Genomic DNA, 21,903 nt, shown 5'->3' on the forward strand with positions numbered 1-21,903 from the left:
AAAGACTGAGTGCCACAGTTACCAAAAATTGACTTTAGACGTAAAGAAATGAGAAAAAAGAACAACACACGAGAAGCAAGAAAGGGACATCTCGGGAGAGAAGGAATAGAAAAACTCGGAAGGAAAGAGTTAAAAAACATAACGAAAGAAGATAATGGACGAATGGATGTCCTTAGAATAGATTAAGAAGAAAATTCAGACGATGATATCGTGAATAGTAGCAGACAGGAGGTATGGCGTGAACCAGTCACCCACGGAAGAACTGCAGGAACAGACCTTAGCGCCCTTCCGCCGAGACGGGCGGGCCGAAACAAATGACTCCCAAGAGAGGAAACTTTAGGGAAACACGCCCCTCCCCGAGAGGACGACATGACAAAGTTCCAGTGTGAAAAGAATACAGTACGCCCACATGTACGGCCAAAATTGCCGTTTTGTTCAGTTTCCCTTCGCAAGAGCAACGGCATCAAAACTCGCCATCCAAAATAGCAGGTCAGGACCCTTGTATGGGCCCTATAAACAGGAGCAGTTGGGGTGCTTCTAATTGCCCTAACTATGGAGGACTTCACCGTCGAAGCAACAGCAATGGCCGCATTGACAGAAATGGCACGGTCACAAAGGCCAAGGAAAATCCCAAAAATCGGAAGAGGTCCCAGACAGCAACTGTTGGACGAGGGACCCTACGATGGCCCACAGCAATCAACCCACACATAAGTTAAGTAACATGGTAAAAAACCTGTAGTTTTATGGGTATCGAATACCTGTATATTGTAAGAATTTGTGAAAGTGTGTAGAGTAACGAAGTTGTAATTCCGTTTTCTTTACGTAATGGTTAATTAAAGTAACTAGCCTTGTAAAATGTTTTCAGTGTTAAAGCTTCGAGTAAAGATTGACTTTTCTTTTCTTTAAAGAAAAAAAATAGTATTGATTTTGTTGCTTTGTGGATAAATAAGAAATTTTTATTTACACTGTATAAACTATGAGTTTCATTGCATAGTTTCTTTGGTTTAGAGTAGTTTGTTCTTGTTACATATGACCTTCATTGCCAAACGTGTTGAATGTGTTTGTTGGGAAAGTAGTAGTCACATCTTGAAATAATTCTGTATTAACGATGATAACTATTATTTAATTCGAGAGAAGAAATGTTTCAGTTCTAATTAAAATGTTGGAAGTTTGTAAATTCAGTGTTAAGACTTCCGTTAAAGTATGTACTTAGTAAAATTAGGGAGAAAGAAGAGTAAATTAGGTACAATGATAATTTGAGAAATTCGTGTCACAATATCTGTACTTACGTCACTCACCGTATTGCCCATGATTCGTTGTGAAATGTTTTAAAAGAAAGTGTAAACTGTTGTTTGTCAGTTTTTGTCTAAAGATTATCTTGATTAATGAAGATGAGTTTATAACATAATAAGCAAAGTAGTTTCAGTTGCCAACAGTTGTTAAGTAATTATTAATCTGTCACTTGTGCAATTTAAAGATCTTGTCTTCAGATTCTTTTACTTACAGCGTTTCATAAGTGATTTGCTTCACCAGTGTTCGGTCTGAGTCATGACCGAGCATTGTTAACAAATAATTTTAAGCTATTAATGCCAAATGATTTAACAAGGAACATGAATGTACTTCAAAATTAAAAAGCCGGCTACTATGAGTTTAAATGAAATGAATGAAGTGGACGGTGATGATGTGTGAACTTCCCGAGCAAGCACTATGATGTTACAGTCATTGTTTTTCAACTCTGTATAGAATTGTGTGTTTTTGGAAAATTATAATAAGAAATGATTGTTATTAGGTGCTATTTGGAGACATGATAGAAAGAAGAGAATTTGAATTCTTACTTAGTTTGTCCGTTTCTTTTGATTCGCGAGATCCAATGAGTAACATAAAAATTTTGAGAGATGATGAACAAGTTTCCGTAGACTTTTTTAAATTAGGTCAAGGAATAAAGTAGATGATCGGAATGTGTGTAAAAACAGATATGTGTGACAGTAATTTTAAAAGTTGTATCAGCAGTTAGGAGTTAGCAAATAAGAATGCCATGTTTCGGCAATAATTGTGGAGAATATTTCTATTTAAATGTTTGAGTGGGAACTTAGTTAGTCTAGGAAAGTCTCCCTACGTCAGTTACTCAAAGATCAACTGGGGAGGATAAGGAGCACTTATACTCAGGGGACAAACACCCTGCTAATAACTTTACTCATGTAGTTCACTAGCCCTCACTCTTAAATGCAAAAAGAAAATTGTACTGTCCAGAGGCCGGAAAACTCCACACGTGAAAATAAATGTAATTTAATGGCCTACTCTAGCTTTGTCAGGTCTATAGTCATCTACACTCTCAGGCTCTGTTTCAACTCCGTCCCAGGGACCCCAGTGAGATGCTGGACAGGAATATTACGTTAAGTAAATATTGAAACAAACCAAAAATATGTGAGCAGTGATGTAAAGTAAAGTAAAAGTTTAAAGATATGGATCTTTACCTTTGAAGCAGATATTCAATAATAAGTCGCTTGCTAACACACCTTTTCTCTTCAAGTTGATTACTCCTTTCAAAATATCGGGTATATTGTCGGGAGATTAAATACTGTATTCATAATAGTTACAATGAAATAAATGGAGGAGTAGAAATACGATGAGGTTTAATTAACCTATTCTTGATTTATTTTACAAATTTACATTAAAAGAAATGGACATCTGAACAACACAAAATGTAAGAAAGGAAATGCAAATTAAATAAAATAAATGATTGATTAGACTCGTGGTCTTCTGCAATAATTGATAATTGAACTTAGGTCGGACATGTGGCCCATGTGACCCAGAGACTGTGCTAGTCTTGAAAGCAAAAAATGACATAGAAAAATTATATACACACAATCCCACCGACACAACCAGAAATATGTAATAGCCAGTTAACCTAATCAAGTTAAAAGTTAATCTAAACTAAAAACTGGGGGAAAACTAAGTGGCCATGTTTTTGTACCTGCACTCCTCGGAATACCGTCTTTGTCCTCAAATGGCTGTTGACCTTGTCTTGCAGTTTGCACTTTGCGCCCTTAACTGCTCACCCCTTTAATCCTCACTTTTGGAAAATGTGGTTTACCAGGCTCCTTGTTCTTCCTTCTCTCCAGCCGGCAGGACTCCTGTGTGAGGCGAGTTTTGGGAGGGGGGAGGGGTGAGCCAGAGGTGCACGGATCTACTGACAGGCAGGTCAGTCAGTCACTACTGCTTCCAAATGAATGGAATGATGATAGGGTTGTGCGGGTTCACCTGGCTTCACCTTTCAAGACAGATGAGGGTCATGATGTGCAAGGTAACCCAGTGGCGGTGCCATATCGGGACTTTAGGACAGGGCAATATATTGTTGCAAGGAGTGCATAGGAGACAGGATTTTGTACAAAATACTCAGAAAAATCTTGCTGCTCTAAGGGAGTTTACATATACAATAATCCTACCTATTCTGGCTTGCTAAAAATTGATGAGTTAAACCCATGTAAGCCTACAATCAAATATCAAACCTTTCCCCCTTCCCCGGTGAGCGTGATGTTCTGCGCTTACGAGGAGGGGAATGGGGTGACGGCGAACGATGGAGAAAGCCTTATGCTTCCCAGAAGGAGCCGAAGTTCAAGGAGACGAAGGTCAGACCACATGTATACTCCTCGTCTTAAGATGTTCCTTCGAACGCTTCACTAGAGACTGATGTCGTCGCCAAGGCTCTGATGAGATACACTCACACGAAGAAGGCTGTCGTTCGGCTAGTCTCTTTGGAGAAAGATGAAGGATGAGCCAAAGTCTGATGGGTCGGCGATTGGCGATGAGTTTGTGAGCAATGAGCTAGCGAAACGGAGCCTGGCTGGAGATCACCGAGATGGCAAATGATGCCTAGAAGATCAGTGGGGTCTAGGAGATTTACAGTAGGGCAATTACCATTAGGAGAGGATCGCGAACGAAACCTCATCGGCAAGACACTAATCGGAATTCATTGACGAGCAGGAGAGTCCAGGGGTGCGGTCGAAGGACGAGAATTGGACAACCCAGGAGGATCCTCCAAAGAGGAAGCTGACGAGCCAAACAGTCGACATTTAACCGAAGATGAAGAACCATGACTGAGGCAAAGAGGTGGGCGAATTCAGCAAGGGCGGCAACCACGACAACGAGCCTTTACAGGGTCAGGCAGGGCAGCAGACAGGTCAGCAGAAGGCCTCCAAAGAGGATTTTCTGAGAGTGGTCTCCCTAACGAACGAGGAAGGTGATCACTCGCTGGAGAGACATGCCTTGGACTTTGCTCCTCCCAAAAAGCCTTAGGAGGGGAAGCGCAGTCCTTGGCGGCAGCTGACGGAGCAGAAGAAAAAGCAAGAGTGGAGTCCCCAGGCAGGGCAACGGACGAATCCTCCGAAACGACCATCTCAGCCAGAAACAACGGATCTACTTCAGACTCGCTGAAGAAGTCCAAGCAACACCTCCTTGGAAGGTGGACCGGGCAAACTCAGGGACGGCCACACCTTGGACAAAGGAGAAAGAGGCAAGGTCTCTACCGGAGGGGGGGGTGTAGGCAATACCGTCTCTCGAGGACTGGGGTTGACCAGGAGTTAAAGGGCCTACGCTACTAATCAATCGATCCCCGGAGGGAACTGCTCGAGTAGAGGCTACGGAGGAAAGACGGGGAGTGGAAGAAGAAGCTTTGGATTTCTTCTGTTTTGAAGAAACCTTTGAAGGAGAAGAGTCCCTTCTAAACTTCTTCAGCCATTGCCCAAACTTTTCCCACTGGGAGGCAGACCACTCCCTAGACTCAATACACTTACTATCTTCGGTACAATGCTGCCCCTGACAAGTCGGACACAGACGGTGAGGATTGGTATCCTCGTATGACATAAAGGTACCGCAGGACCGATCCTCGGGACCAGGGCAGGTGTGCAAGACCGACAGGCAAGGGCACTCAAACACACAAACACAATCTGTAAGAGAAAGCACAAAAACTTTAATGGCTTTCCAAAAACATCGGATGAAGAGTGGTAGCAACCGTTCATCGTCCAAGCCAAAAGTAAAGTGAAGTATAATCACCTGTGTGTGAGTGAGAGGGGAAGTTACTACCCCCACCCCAACCGACCCCCCTACTAACTAGCGGGATGGGTGGTTAACCCTAGCTAACTTTCTAATGGCTCGTCTTTTCAGCTTCGCCGGAAGTAATACCATTGTAAATAGCTAAAGGTTTGTATTAAATTACGGAACAAAAGCGAATTTAGCTTCGAATTAGCAGACCACCTGCCTTTTTCTCCCGACCTGATCCCATCCGACTAACACACCTTCCCACAACTGAGAAAACATCTCAAGAGAACAAAAATTCACTCCGATTCGGATGAGAGAGAGAGAGAGAGAGAGAGAGAGAGAGAGAGAGAGAGAGAGAGAGAGAGAGAGAGAGAGAGAGAGAGAGAGAGAGAGAGAGAGAAAATGTTTTTTTTGCTTATCTTCTAAATAGTTGTCCTACTGAATTTCTAAATAATTGGTTGCAAAGAGTTGCTGATGGGCACAAAAGTAAGTATAGGAATGTGATATCTGTTGTTCCCCAGGGTAGTGTTCTTAGCAAATTACTTTTTAAACTAAATACACATGACATGTGGTTTGGCCTAGAAAACAAGCTTGTTTCACATGCAGATGAAGCTACTTTCCATCTCCTGAATATAGACCTGGGGTTGCTGAATCCCTTAATACAGATCTAGTTAAAATTAGTGCATGGTGCAAATTATGGGGCATGAAGTTGAATCCAAAAAACTCAAAGTATCATTGAAAGTAGGTCGAGGACAGTTGCTCCTAGAAATCCGGATATCAGCATTGATGTTTACTTAACTCTGTATGACTTTTAAAATTTTAGGTGTGATTCTCGATAACAAATTTACTTTGGAAAAACACATTAGTTCTGTCTCTTCAATTGCAAAAAAAAAAAAAAAACGACTTATTGAGAGAGTCTTTTATAAGACTTTCGGTTATCAGTCTATTCTGAAGAGGTGTTCTAATTCTTTCTCTTTACCTTATTTTGAGTATGAGTATTGTTCTCCTGTCTGGTCTTCACTTGCCGATTCTTATCTTAATTTGTAGGACAGGAACTTACGGTCTATTAAATTTCTTATTCCTGATCTAAATATTGATTTTGGGCACCATCATTCCTTGCATGTTGCATAAAATTTTTCATAATTCAGTTCATCCTTTACATTCAGATCTTCCCGGACAGTACCACCCTATTCGTAAACCTAGGTGTAAAATTAATTTGAATAGTCTTGCCTTCTCCATCATGAGGCTCAATACTAAACAGTATTCTAGGAGTTTTATTCTAGCTATGACCAAGTTGTGGAATAATCTCCCTAATCAATTAGTTGAATCTGTAGAACTTCTAAAGTTTAAACTTCCAGCATCTGTCTTTATGTTGAACAGAGTGACATAAGTCTCTTTAGTTTATAAATGAAAGATATGTTTTAATGTTGTCACTGTCTTCCCGGACAGTACTACCCTGTTCGTAATACTACGCGTGCAGTTAATTCTGATAGTCTTTCCTTCTCCATCATGAGACTAAATACTACACAGTATTCTAGAAGTTTTATTCCAGCTATGACCAAGTTGTGGAATGATCTCCCTAATTGGGTAGTTGAATCAGTTAAACTTCTAAAATTCAAACTTGCAGCATATGTTTTTACGCTGAACAGACTGACATAAGTCTCTCTTTATAGTTTATTTATGAAAAATCTGTTTTAATGTTGTTACTGTTCTTAAAATTTTATTTCAGTTTTTAATTTCTTTTCATACAGTTTATTTATTTCCTTATTTCCTTTTCTCACAGGGCAATTTTTCCCCTGTTGGAGCCTATGGGCTTATAACATCCTACTTTCCCAACTAGGGTTGTAGCTTGGCTAGCAGCAATAATAATAATAATAATAATAAAACCTCCCCTGTAAAAGTAACAGCTCTACCCTTTCATGATACCATTAACGCAAGGAACTTTTCAGCAACCCCTCGTAAAGTTCCGTGAACATTCAGAACCCTAACTGAATGAAACATCTTGTGATTATGACCACTAGAACCAAATATGGAGACAAGGTTAGTGTAAGCTACCGGGCAGGTAAGTCAGACATACCACCTACAAGCAAAGACTCACTAACCTTCTGAGAATAACAAAGGAAGTTAAATAAGTAAAGATCTTTAATGGCTAATCACTAACAAAACTTGGCTGGTAAGTGAGTATTGGCATGTCATATCGTTATCAACTCCAGCAATAAACAACTATCATTTCTCCGTAATTCCCCTTAAAATAAAAATTATTTTCTCTCTAAGAACATTCTGAGAATTGAACACCATTCGTACTGTGAATGATCTAGAAGTTTTACCATGGTGCAGTGTATACTCTCCAGTTCTATAAACACTTTAACTTGAATAATTTTCCGGGAGAAGAATAGTGATACATTGTACTCCTCATACCAGTTATTTAAAATATTGTGATTTCCCTGTGCAGGAATGCTAACAAATCCAGCAGGGAAGACAATTTAAAATGCAATAAACACTTATCACAATTTCGAAGGGGGATACACTTTGATCTTAGTGATGCAATGGAAAATTGAATAGCATGAAACTGCTGACACTCCTTACCATTAACAGCTAGATTGTTTCATTACTTTACTAGGCACATGTAACGTTTATAAGGAAAGAAAATGGGAAAAAATTATTAAATTCTAAGAACAAATGTTTCTGGAGAAGCATTATGAACGTTGGAGGTTCATAGAAATAATGAGGATTTTCAATATGGTGGCCACATAATGCCATGCATAGTAATATCAGTAGTTATCAAGATAGGGGGAGGTCTGGTCATACAAATCCATTACTAATGACTGTATTCAATTTTCTACATTTTAACCAAAGCTGTACTTTTAAAGCTTATAGCATAATGAATGTTGGATAAGATTGATTGAATTAACTACTAGAAGTGCATTATATGATTTTTGATAACACTTCTTTTACAACAAAGTAAAACTATTTCTGTTTTCATCAAACTTCAAATAATCACTCTGGCTTTTTGCAGTTGCTGGTTTGACCTTATAACATAATACTGTGCAAGTAAATAATCAAAACTGTTTGGTTTCAAATTAACACCAAAATCAATATCCTGGCAAGAAAATTAACTCTGTATGGAATGACCATCAACCAAATACAGAAACACTTTAACAAATCAGATTTTTGTATTTTTCAGCTACAATGCAATGATGTTTAGCTAGGCTATTTATTTAGGCAAGATACAATTGTTTACGAATCTCTTGGATTGAATGGCAAATGCATAATACAGTTTAGTATTCGCTTGAAACCTGGTTAATTTACTATTCGTTAAATGATATTTATAAAATATTCAAGTATAGGCTATGCTATAAGGTTTTTATTAATTCTTGTTTCTTATTTGAAGGTCAGAACTCTGATGCCTCTGGTAAGGGGATACTGGACCACAATACCAGCCATTACTAACACAGCAAGACAATAGTTTCTATTCTCGTGGAAATGTCTATTTTACATGTCACTGTTTTGCACTAGAACTACTTATAAAAACTACATAGAACACTGACAACTGCAAATGCAAGAATGTATCAATAGCAGTACTGAATTACAAACCTTGTGGACACACTGCAAGTGTTCGCTGATTACAATAGTTCATAACTGCTGATACTTCCTCAGTGTTCCTTGGTTTAAGAAGCACCGATGAAGCACCTCGAACCATTCCTAGCCAGTCAGTATTATGACCTTCAAGATCAGATTCCTCAAGAACAACTCTGTGACGATCTAGGAGGTTTATGAAGAAATCAATATCTTCTTGACATACTTGGCTGAATTTACCTCTATCAACATTATACCTAGAGATAATTACAACGATAAGAGTAATGATCACAAACATATTATAGTGTTCAGCAAGAAAAAAAAAAATACATAAGTTACAGAAACCTTGCTATGGGAATGATGAACAATGTGCATGTTTTAGAAGCCGGCAAAAGTATATGGATTTAAAAATAGAAGAACCAGTATAGTATAATGTATAATGTAATCTTAAAGTGTAAGTGAATGTTGCAATCATATATTTTTGAAGAGGAGTTTGGTACTAGTGCTCCAGTTTACCACATGGCATGGCAATTATTACAATAAAGTATTTTCAGGAATATTCCATACTCTGTGAGTTTTGGTGAATTTCTAATTGCCACTTAATTATCATGTGACTTCATACACTGACATGATACAAAATACCTTCTCTCATATAAACAGAAACCTTACCTAACATACTTTTTCAACTAAGTTCTAAGTGTTGACTGCATATTCACATGCATGAGAAGATTTTGCATAATCAGATGGTATCAGAAAATGAACTACCAAAAGTCTTTAACCTGTATACAGTGTACATGTACATAATTTACAATTACTTATTGTTTTTCACACAAAGGTACATTAATAACCTTAAAGTTCCTGGTTAGTTCCAATGCCATGGATAGATACAATAAGAGTAAACAAATATATCATTACTATTATATGAATCTCTTTTCCAAGAGAAGAATCTAGTTAGTATTTGGTTAAAGATCGCATCACCTTTATTACTGTCAGTAGCAATTGAGCTTCAGATAAAATCCTTTTCTTTCTGCTTTTGTTATGTGATACACACCGCGTTCAGATTGTACCAAAAGACTTACTCCAGAATTTTCAATGATTCGATCAAAATGGGCGCTTCAAAGAAAATATAGCAGGAAGATAGATAAAAAAAAAAACATCCTTATATGGCAATGTCAATTAGCTCTGTCCACACACAGGTATAAAAACAGAGAGGAACAAGAGACGACAGAAATACTTGTTTCTAACGAATGTCTCCCACTTCAGTCCAGATGACAAACACCTATCTCAAGATTTTGTCATAACTGTGACAAAAAGAAGTAGCTAGTCTTTCTGTGATGTCCTCAAGTCTAAAGTCACTGTGTAAGCAACATTTCAGCAACTGAAGATAACTCGCCAACTCTCCACTTAAGGGGCCTGGCCGGTATACCAATATATGAGGGTATAGGAAGAAAAACACAAAATCCTGAAAAAAAAATTCACTGAGTTTCGTATGGCAATGGAGAATGAGTGTAAGAAATATTTTGTCAAAATTCCTCTTACTTTCATAGTTACAGGGTAATTGGTAAAGGTAACTCAAAAAGCCAAAAACATTGATCCCTACAAGAAAATGCAGTATTTCTTCTGTTATTGTAAATTTTGATGATTATTACATTTTAATATGAAACAAATTATGAGCAATGGCATTTGTAGAGATTCAACAAGTCACAAGACCGTTAATCTTATGATTACACCCTTCAGTGCTAGCACAAACCTCGAAGAGAGTGCACATTTGAGTTTGACCTCTGACATTCACTCGATTTTACGTATGTTTTTCTTGGTTTTGGCATGAATATCACCATGCTAGAGAGGAAAAGACAATTGCAAGATCTCTCTAACATAGGGAAGAAGAAATTTGCTCTAAAAAGAGTTCAGAAGTGGGTAATATCGGCAATATTAGCAGAGTTAGTAAAAGAGAGAGATGATGGTGCGGCCGTCTCACCTAAAGAAGCAAGATATTGAGCAAAGGGATCTTCCTTTATGATTATATTATGATAACTAACCTTGTTTTGGTTTATTAATTTCCAAAAAGGAACATAAAATTCATAATACTGTCTTCGTAAAAATATAAAGAAAAACTTTGAATGCCAATATCTCAAACTATACTTACTGACCTTCAAATTCTATCTTCTCTCTCAGTTTTAAAGATATAGCATTGAAATTTGGAATATAACTCAGAAAGACATTATAAAACAATCAAATAGAGCCATTTTTTCTCATTTTTGTTTCCTTACTTTTTTTCCCTAATTTATAGGGTTTATTTTTTACCATAAGGAAAAAATTCATATCTATGAAAAAAATTACTTTTAGAAAAAAAAAAACTTTTATCAGGTCTATATAGAGTACTCCCAGGTCTTAATATCAAGTATCAAGGGAGAAGATAGAATTTGAAAAACACTCATTTTCAGGAAAAATCACGCACACGTTGCAAAACCGAAGGTCAGAGGCAAAAATCCTATGCAGTTTGGAAATGTCTTAAGTCACCTTATTAAGTTGTATGAATGTCAAAGTTCGGTCCTTAAAAAACGGCATTAGCCGGCAGGCCCCCATAGGTATTTTATTTCTCTACTTACTAGCTTGTTCCCTCTATACAGTATAATAATATCTTGAATTAATCTAAACTTTTGTAAATAATGGAGTTGCAACACTGATTTTCTCTGTAAATAAGTTTATGAATAAACGTGCTGTGTTTTTTGTGTGTTTCTTTTTATATAGATTTCCATCATTTCAATTGCTGTTGTTAAATCCTTTTTCTTTAGATTGCAAAAACCTGTAAGGATTCTGATTGTAAAAGTGGCAACCTTGCAATGATAGTCAATACCATAACCAATTGAAAAAGGTTAAAATATAAAAAGAAGCAGAATGAGACAACAAAAGAGTTGATAGAGTCAGATAAGCTTCTGAGTATAGAAAGTAATACTCTTCACGAGTATGTGAAAGGTAAGGGAAAATTTGAGAGAGAGAGAGAGAGAGAGAGAGAGAGAGAGAGAGAGAGAGAGAGAGAGAGAGAGAGAGAGAGAGAGAGAGAGAGGTTATGACTTATGTATTTTCATTATTCATGGTTACTTGCATTACTATTCATTATCTGTGAGGTATGAGTGAGTGCTATATGTCTCGTAAATCTTGGTATTTTCATTCTTGTCCAAGAAGGGATAGCAACCATTGTGGCATCCTTATGAGCCTAGCAGACATAGACACACATCCTTTTTGTCCCTCTTACCTACACAAGAGATGTTGAGGGAATTACCATGTAAGTGCTGTAGGGAGTGGACTTCCTTCCAATGGGAGAGATATTTTTCTCGTCGCAAGAAACTTAGAGATTTTTATTCTAGTCCATCTCCTCCCAACAGGAATTAGAGACGAATTTCCTATACGTCAAGAGCCTCCCTTTAGTTTTTCATGTCATGAACTCCCTGAAACTTTAATTACAATAAAAGACAGAATGGTGTCGGCTATACACAGCGAGACCTTGAGCCAGCGCATGTTAAAGATTCTTGGCTTGAGCCAGGTCTTGAGCTAGGTCTCAGCAGAGAAACCATGATTATGGAGAATGAACACGCTTGTTCAGAGAGACATTCCCGTTGGAGGGGTCTAGAGTTGAGACAGCTTTTCCCCTTAGTCTGTGACCACATTTTTTTGTTGTTGTAAAAGTGGGACATTTCATATATAGTATATATATATATATATATATATATATATATATATATATATATATATATATATATATATATATATATATATATATATATATATATACTGTATATATATATATATATATACTGTATATATATATATATATATATATATATATATATATATATATATATATATATATATATATATATATATATATATATAAAATCATCATCATCAGCCATTACTACTCCAATACAGAACAAAGGCCTCAGATATGTCCTTCCACATGCACCTGTTTATGGTCTTTCTGTGCCAGCCCATGCCCAAAAACTTCCTTTGTTCGTCGATCCGTTGCCATCTCTTCCTTCCTCTGCTACTTTTACAATCTCTAGGGACCCATTCAGTTATTCTTAATGTCCATCTATTGTCTGTCATTCTCCTTATATGTCCTGCCCATGTCCATTTCTTTTTCTTACAAGTTTTTAGAATATCCTTTACTTGAGTTTTCTCTCGTATCCATGTTGCACTTTTTCTATCTCCTAGTGGTATTCCCATCACTATTATTTCCATAGCTCTTTGAGTTGTAACTAGCTTATGTTCTAAGGTTTGAGTAAAGCTCAAAGTTTCTGAAGCATAAGTTAATAATGGTAGGACCATCTCATTAAATACTTTTCTTCTAAGAGAAAGTGGCATTTTACGTTTCATGATCTCATTGTTTACCAAATTCTCTCCATCCCTTGCTTGTCCTTCTTTTATTTTCGGTCTCAGTGTCCTGGGGAAACACTTACTGTCTGTCCTAAGTAGTTATATTCATAAACAATCTCCAGAGGATCGTCCATAACTCCTATTTGTGGTCTCTTGGTATTTTCATTGAACATTATCTTGGTTTTATTCATATTCATTTCCAGTTCTACATATCTGCTTTCTCTATTCAAATCTTCTATAATCTTTTGTAATTCCTCCCATGATTCACTAAACACAACTATGTCATCTGCAAATCTTAAGTTCTTAAGTTATTCCCCATTAATATTAATTTATACATTTTCCCAATCCAAATTCTTAAAAACTTTTTCTAGACATACTGTGAATAATTTAGGAAAGATGTGATCTCACTGTTTAACTCCTTTTTTTAATAGGAATCTTCTTACTATCTTTATGTAGTTTTAGGTTTACTGTACTTCCTCGATAGATATCTTCAAGGGTTCTAACTTAAGATTCTTTTATTCACTTGTTTTGAAGGACTTTCATTACTGCTGATGTTTCGACAGAATCAAAAGCCTTCTCATAATCTACAAATGCCATACATAATGGTATGTCTTACTCTGTTGATTTTTCCATTAGCTGGATAATTACATGGATTTGGTCAGTTGTTGAATACCCACTTCTAAAGCGTGCATGCTCTCTTGGTTGATTAAAGTTTAGCTGTCTTTCTATTTTCCCTAATATGATCTTGGTAAATATTTTACATATTACATAGAGCAAACTTATTGGGCGATAAAGTTTTAGGTCTTTTGTGTCTCCCTTCTTGTGAATTAATTTAGTATAATGATAATTTTTTTTCCAAGCTTTAGGTATACAGTATTCTTGCAGACATTTGGTATAGAGTTCAGCCAGTTTTACTATTATGAAATTCCTCCATCTATTATTAAATCAATTGTTAGGCCATCTTCCCCTACTGCTTTGCCTCTTTTCATGCCTTTTAACGCTTTCTTTACGTCTCCTACTGTTACATTTGGTACCAGCTTAAGTGTTTCATTATTTCTCATTGTGAAGTTATTTCTTATATCACTATTGTATAGCACTGTATAGAAAACCTCTGTAAATTTTTTTATCACTCCATCTCTATTGTGTATAATATTTCCATTTTCATCCTTTAAAGCAAAGATTTGTTTGCACCCTGTTCCAAGTCTTCTTTTAATCAGTTTTAAGGTTCTTTCTTCCTTTAGTGTTTCCTCAATTTTGGTCTGACTGTGTTTACGAATATCTTGGGTTTTTAGTTTATTTGTTGGCTTAGATAATTCTGCTAACTCTATTTCATCTCTCTTGGATTTTACCTTCATTTCCAATATTTTCTTTATTAGGTTTTTGGTTTTTGCTCATAGTTTTTCTTGATCTTGTTTAGGAACTCTTCTATATACCTCTTCTGCTGATTCCAATACAAATATTGTTGAATTACTGTAAATTTCTTTTTTACTTGCTTCTATTTCATCATGTAGCTAGGAGTACCTATTTTGTATTACTAAACTAAACTCATCAGCTTTTTCTCTTATTACAGAAGTGTTTAGTTTCTTTCTTGAAATTCATTTTTTCCTCTATTTACTTATATCTAAAAAAATTTTGCACTTCACAATTTAATGTTCGCTTGACTTTAACTTGTTTAATGCGGTTACATCCTTAACTAAATTGACTTTTTCATTGAGAATAAAATCTGTTTTTTTTTTTTCATTTAGGCTTCTCCATGTCCATTTTCTATGTTCCTTTTTATAAAAGAAGTTTTTCATGATTTTAAGACTGTTTCTTTCAGCAAATTCTTCAAGCATATTTCCTCTTTCTTTCCTTGTCCTTACTCCAAATTTACCTGATACTGATTCTACTCTTTTTCTTTTGACCTACTTTAACATTGAAATCACCCAAAACAAATGTAAATCAAGTCTCATGTTTTTCATAGATATCTCCAGATCTTTATAAAGAAGTTTCTACTTCTTCCTGTGTTTGAGATGTTGTTGGTGCATATGTTTAAATGTTTTTTTCAGTTTATGTTCTTATTTAGTTTGATAGTTAATCCTACAATCCTATCACTAGTACTATAAAAAATTTTTTCTTAATTTAATATCTTCTGAAGCAAAATATATGGGTCTCTATATATATATATATATATATATATATATATATATATATATATATATATATATATATATATATATATATGTATACAGGCCTATTAACATGTCCCTGATTTATACACAATATCTCTCAGAATATTCGCTCCAGAGGTTAGAACTCTGTTTGATACCTCTAAGGTAAACTTTCTATGGTATATCACTCACAAAAATATCCCCAGTAGAAGCTGCCAATGAGGAACTTCCATCAGGACGACATGGCTATTTCACCCAAAAATATATTTTTCCCAAGTAAAAATCCATTATATATACTGTATATATATATATACAGTATATATATAAATAAATAATGGATTTTGACATCAGAAAAATCTATTTTTGGGTGAGATAGCCACGTCATCCCGATGGAAACTCCTCATTGGCAGCTTCTACTTGGGATATTTCTGCAAGTGATATACAAGAGAAATTTTACCTTAGAGGTATTAAACGGAGTTCTAACCTCCGGAGCGAATATCCCAAGAGATATTGTATATAAATCTGGGACGTGTTAATAATAAGCCATGGTTATCCTTCCCCGAATAGAGTTAACCTTGTCTCGAAGGAAAGGTGAGGGTAGGATACGTGGGCGAGAGAGCCGTTACAACTCCCGATCTCAATTTTCACGTTTCATGTTGAATCATTCCAGGAGCAGCCATCGCATGACGCGAGGTCCTGCACTGAGAATTGGGAGGGGATGGAAAAGCAACGGGAACGCCATTAGGTCGACGTGGCTATCTCACCCAAAAATAAATTTTTCCTATGTCAAAATCCATTTTTTTGGCTCGAGCCATGTCGTCCTAATGGAAGTGTGCCAGAGAATTATCGTTCTCAGTTGTGGCCAGAGGAGTTTTAACTTTGTAACTCCATAGATATAAGCGTACTTCCTACAACACTGGTAACTATAGTACCAAATAATGAGAGTATGCGAAAAGTTTGCACAAAAGTAGGAGCAAAGTAAATCAATAGCACAAATACAGTATATATGTATATATGCTTGAATACAAATACCATTAGACTCTCTTTACAGTCTTTAGGCATTATTTCCTCTTCCCATATTGCTCTTAATAAATCTAGCATACATTCTTTCCCCTCTGCAGCCAGTATCTTGACAATTTCAATTTGAAATTCTGATCTACCAGGTGCTTTACCATTTTTCATTTTACTCAAAGCCCGTTTTATATTTGTATTCCGTATCTCCATTACTGGCCCCTCCACCCTTTGTGCTTCTCCCACCTCCTTCCTCTCATTTTCAATATTCATTAGTTGGTAAAAATATTCTCTCCATCTCTTCTTAATATCTTCATCCCTATGCAATATATTTCCATCTTTATCCTTGATAACTTCGTCACCAAAAATCCTGTTTGCCTTTTCCTCAAGTTTGAAATCTTATAGATATCCTTTTATCCTTTCCTTGTTCCTAAGCCTTTCAATTAATTGCTCAACTGCTCCCCTTATAGCTATACCTACTTTCTTCCTAGAATCTCTTTCCTCTTCTCTGTACAGTACCATTCCTCTGCACACTGTGCACGCCTCACTTTCAAGTCCTTAAATGCTTAGATTTTGTTTTACCTGACTTAAAGACCTTTGATTTTCATTTACCTGACTCTTACACCCTTCTGTTCCACCCCCACTTTTCTCCTCTCAGCACACCATATCCACTGGTTCTTCCCACTAATTCCTGTTTCCCCTACAAATATTTCTTTCTTATTCATCCAGACATTTTCCACTCTGTTATCCTGTCCACTTTCTAAGTTCAACCTTTCCACTCATATATATATATATATATATATATATATATATATATATATATATATATATATATATATATATATATATATACAGTGAACCCTCGCTACTTCGCGGTTCGACAATCGCGGATTCACCACTTCGCGGGGTTTTCCCATAACCCATATATATATACATATCGCGGATTTTCCGGAAAATTCGAAAATACCGCGAAATCTGAAGACAACCAAATACGATATTTTGTTACCTGTAATTCCATTAATACTGTAATTAGTAATATCTGCTCTTACTGATTGTTCATTGCATTACATATGATATATAATTCAGCACAGAAAGAAATAAAACACGAAAAGAGAATGTGATCATACGATAATTCAGTACGTAGTAAAATTAAATCGAACATGAAACGCAAATCAGATGCAGTCATACCATATTAGAATGGTGTGTACTGTAATGGATGTGCTTCTTTTCCATGAATCTTTTGTATGTATATGTACGTAGTACAGTACTGCATCCAATAATATTCTTTGTTGCAAAAATCACATTTCGAATACTGTAAGCGTACGAGAGAGAGAGAGAGAGAGAGAGAGAGAGAGAGAGAGAGAGAGAGAGAGAGAGAGAGAGAGAGAGAGAGAGAGAGAGCCGTAAAATAGCGTACGTAAATTTTTATTATTATTGTTATTATTATTATTATTGTTGTTGTTGTTAATAAAATTATTATTGTTATTATTATTAATCATTATTATTATTATTATTACTGTACAGTATTATTATCATTATTTATTATTATTACGGTATTGTACTTAATCTACGTACGTTCATTATGCGCGGGGCATCTTCTATGAGTAACCAACGCACCATAGTACTGTAAGACGGGTTGTGATTGGTTCAAGCGCTGATAGATGACGAATCAAAACTCAAGTTTTGTTATCTAGCCTGTGATTGGTGTTTTGCCCGCATCTTCTACCCGCAGCATCAAAGTTCTCGCGGGGCTGGATCGTTCACTTTCTCTTTCCGCGTATTGCTGAGTAGACGTTCTTAAGTTTGTGAAGTTTAATCTGTGCTGTGTGCGACTGTTTTAAGTTGAACTTTTTGTTGAACTTTCTGTTACAATGCCTCCCAAGCGTTCTGCTTCTAGTAAGGCTGGTAGTGAGCCTAAACGCCACCGAAGGATGATGACGATAGCTGAGAAGGTTACGCTTCTCGACATGTTAAAAGATGGTAGAAGTTACGCGGCCGCCGGCCGCCATTTTGGCATCAACGAATCCACCGTTCGCTACATCAAGAAGGACGAGGCGAACATTAGAAAGACTGCTGCAATCACCTTTAGCAGATCAGCGAAGCGAGTCGTTACAATGCGTAATAAAACGATCGTACGCATGGAAGGTGCTTTAGCTGTGTGGATTGCCGACTGCCGGAAGAAGAACATAGCGTTGGATACGAACACCATCCAAACAAAGGCTTTGAGCTTATATGAGAATTTTGCTGCAAAGGAACCTAAAGACGACGACGGCAACCATGCTGAAGATGATGATGATGCAGATGATCCTCAACCAGGGACATCCACTGATTCCCAGCCTCAGAAACGTTTTTCCGCAAGCAAAGGATGGTTCGCGAAGTTTCAGAAACGCTTCGCCCTGAAAAGCGTTTCCCTGCATGGGGAGTCTGCTTCCGCTGACACTGCCGCTGCTGAAACTTACGTGAACCAGACTTTCAAGAACATTATCGCTGAAGGTGGATACAAGCCGGAACAAGTGTTTAATATGGATGAAACCGGCTTGTTTTGGAAGAGAATGCCGTCGCGAACTTTCCTGTTCAAAGAGGAAGCCAAAGCCTCTGGTTTTAAGGCATTCAAGGATCGCGTTACCCTCGTGATGTGTGGCAATGCTGCTGGATTTTTGTTAAAGCCGGGGCTTATTTATAAGTCGAAAAATCCTCGCGCTTTGAAAAATAAAAATAAGAATCTCCTTCCCGTGTACTGGATGCATAATCAAAAAGCATGGATTACGAAGATGCTGACCTCCAACTGGTTCCACCAGTGTTTCATCCCGCAAGTCCATGAATATCTCTTAGAGAAGGGCTTGCCATTCAAGATCCTTCTCCTTATGGATAACGCTGGTGGACACGCAACTGACCTGTCGCGTGAGGGCGTTCAGGTTGAGTTCCTGCCACCCAACACCACGTCATTAATTCAACCGATGGACCAGGGGGTTATCAGGGCGTTCAAGGCCCTCTACACGAAGAATACCTTGGCGGACCTCGTTGCGTGTGTGGATGCTGCCCAAGATGACGAGGATGAAGATTTCAACTTGAAGGCGTACTGGCGGCAGTACACCATAGCCACGTGCCTGCAGAATATTCAAAAGGCACTTCAAGAGATGAAACCTGCAACCGTGAATGCGAGCTGGAAGAAGCTGTGGCCCGATATTGTTTACGACGACAAGGGATTTACTCCGTCGGAAATCCAACACTCTGCAATACGGAAATCTGTGCAGTTGGCTGCCATAATTGGAGGTGACGGGTTTGGCGACATGACGACTGAAGACGTCGACGAGTTGTTGGACTGCCATTCCCAGCCCCTAACTGACGCAGACCTCGAAGACCTGACGAAATCGGCAAGTGAGGAAGAGAGTGAGGGTACCCAGGAAGAGACCCAAGAAAATGTCGAAGAAACGGGCTTAACATTAGAACGGCTTGCCAAGTTCTGCAACCATATGAAGGAGGCGAAAGAAATGTTACAAGAGTGGGACGAGGATATGGTTCGCTCGATGCAATTCTCAAATAAGGTCGATGACATCATGACTCCCTACAGGATGCTCTTGGATCGAAAAAAGAAGCAGCGGCAACAACTTCCGATCACAATGTTCTTCCAGCCTCGCAAAAAAGAGCCAGTTCCTCCTGCTAGTACGCCTTCGGAAGAAATTGAAGAAGTTGAAGAGGTGTCCCAGGAAAAGACACCTCCGTCTGAAGAGACGTAAAATACTATCATTGACTGCACAGTAGAACACATCATCAGCTTCATCATCATCATTTCTACTGTGCAGCAAATTCATCGCCATCGTCATTCAAGTTTTTCTTGAACTTCTTTCGTGGTGAGTACAGTAACAATCTTTATTTTTTACTTTAACCTGTTTTATAGTTTAGTAATGTACGTACTGTATGCATTAAGTTAAAGGGAAGGTTTTAAAAGTCTACATGTTGTAACCTATCATATTTTTTTTGTTTAAAATTTACATTCGTACGTAAAACAATCTCTCTCTCTCTCTCTCTCTCTCTCTCTCTCTCTCTCTCTCTCTCTCTCTCTCTCTCTCTCTCTCTCTCTCTCTCTCTCTCTCAAATTGTTTTCCTGCTTTGCTACGTACAAGTACTGTATAATTTATATTTGTAAGGTAACATATTTTGTAAATGCTTTTACTGTAAATACTGTATGTACTGTATCATTATTTATCACTATCATCATGCGCGTTAAATGCCTTGTTTGTTCTGAGCGTGGTTGTTTACTGAGCGTACACGCCGTCGTTTCAGGCGGCGTCATAAAGAAAAAGATTTCATTTGGAAGTCCTAAGAAAAATACGTAAACTAAAACATTGGTAATAAAAAAATCAACATACAGTACTGTATAATCAATATAATCGATGCAAAAACTAACCTATACATATATGTGTACACTAAATGAGTTTGTTTCTTCATTATGATCAGAGATGAACGTAAACAAAACATTGGTTGCCATTTTTTATCGTGCTTTTTAGGTGTTTAGGAAACACATGATATAAAATCGCCTTTAATATTTGTGCCTGTTTTAGTTTAGGGTGCTGTAGTACATACATTAAGTGTTCTGTACATTAAAGGGTGGTTTGTTAACAGTACTACGTACAAGGGAAGGTTTTAAAAGTCCGAATATACATGTTAAATAAATAGGTAAATATGCTGTCACTACTTCGCGGATTTTCACCTATCGCGCCCGCGTCTGGAACCTATCTACCGCGATAAACGAGGGTTCACTGTATATATATATATATATATATATATATATATATATATATATATATATATATATATATATATATACTGTATATATATAATATGTTATTTTCATTAGTAAAATAAATTTTTGAATATACTTACCCGATGATCATATAGCTGTCAGCTCTGCTGCCCGACAGAAAAACCTACGGGCGGAATACGCCAGCGATCGCTATACAGGTGGGGGTGTACATCAACAGCGCCATCTGTCAAGTAGGTACTCAGTACTCGATGTCAACATAGAACCAATTTTCTCCTCTGTCCACTGGGTCTCTATTGGGGAGGAAGGGTGGGTCCTTTAATTTATGATCATCGGGTAAGTATATTCAAAAATTTATTTTACTAATGAAAATAACATTTTTCAATATTAAACTTACCCGATGATCATATAGCTGATTCACACCCAGGGGGGTGGGTAGAGACCAGCATAACATGTTGACATTATGAGCTAAGTATTCCGTATTTCATTTCAGCAGTTATTCAAAATAACAAGCATAAAATAAATAAGTACCTGGTAAGGAAGTCGACTTGAACAATTACTCTGCCTTTTTAAGTACGTCTTCCTTACTGAGCCTCGCGATCCTCATAGGATGCTGAGCGACTCCTAGGAGCTGAAGTATGAAGGGTTGCAACCCATACTAAAGGTCCTCATCAAAACCTCTAATCTAGGCGCTTCTCAAGAAATGACTTTGACCACCCGCCAAATCAAGTAGGATGCGAAAGGCTTCTTAGCCTTCCGGACAACCCAAAAATATTAATAAAACATTTCAAGAGAAAGATTAAAAAGGTTATGGAATTAGGGAATTGTAGTGGTAGAGCCCTCACCACTACTGCACTCGTTGCTACGAATGGTCCCAGAGTGTAGCAGTTCTCGTAAAGAGACTGGACATTCTTAAGATAAAAGACGCGAACACTGATTTGCTTTTCCAATAGGTTGCGTCGAATATACTTTGCAGAGATCTATTTGTTT

The 21,903-nt window shown here is 37.2% G+C and overlaps 1 protein-coding gene across 1 annotated transcript in view; it reads right to left on the minus strand.

Moving 5' to 3' along the window:
• D2hgdh (D-2-hydroxyglutaric acid dehydrogenase) overlaps positions 1–21,903 on the minus strand; it is a 268,744-nt gene that overhangs the window by 208,903 nt on the left and 37,938 nt on the right. The window contains exon 3 of the mRNA XM_068375280.1: positions 8,632–8,870. Within this exon, the coding sequence (XP_068231381.1) occupies positions 8,632–8,870 (239 nt within the window). The remainder of the gene's footprint in view (positions 1–8,631; positions 8,871–21,903) is intronic.

Source organism: Palaemon carinicauda, chromosome 6 (genome assembly GCF_036898095.1).
Source record: "Palaemon carinicauda isolate YSFRI2023 chromosome 6, ASM3689809v2, whole genome shotgun sequence".
NCBI classification, from domain to species: Eukaryota; Metazoa; Arthropoda; class Malacostraca; order Decapoda; family Palaemonidae; genus Palaemon; species Palaemon carinicauda.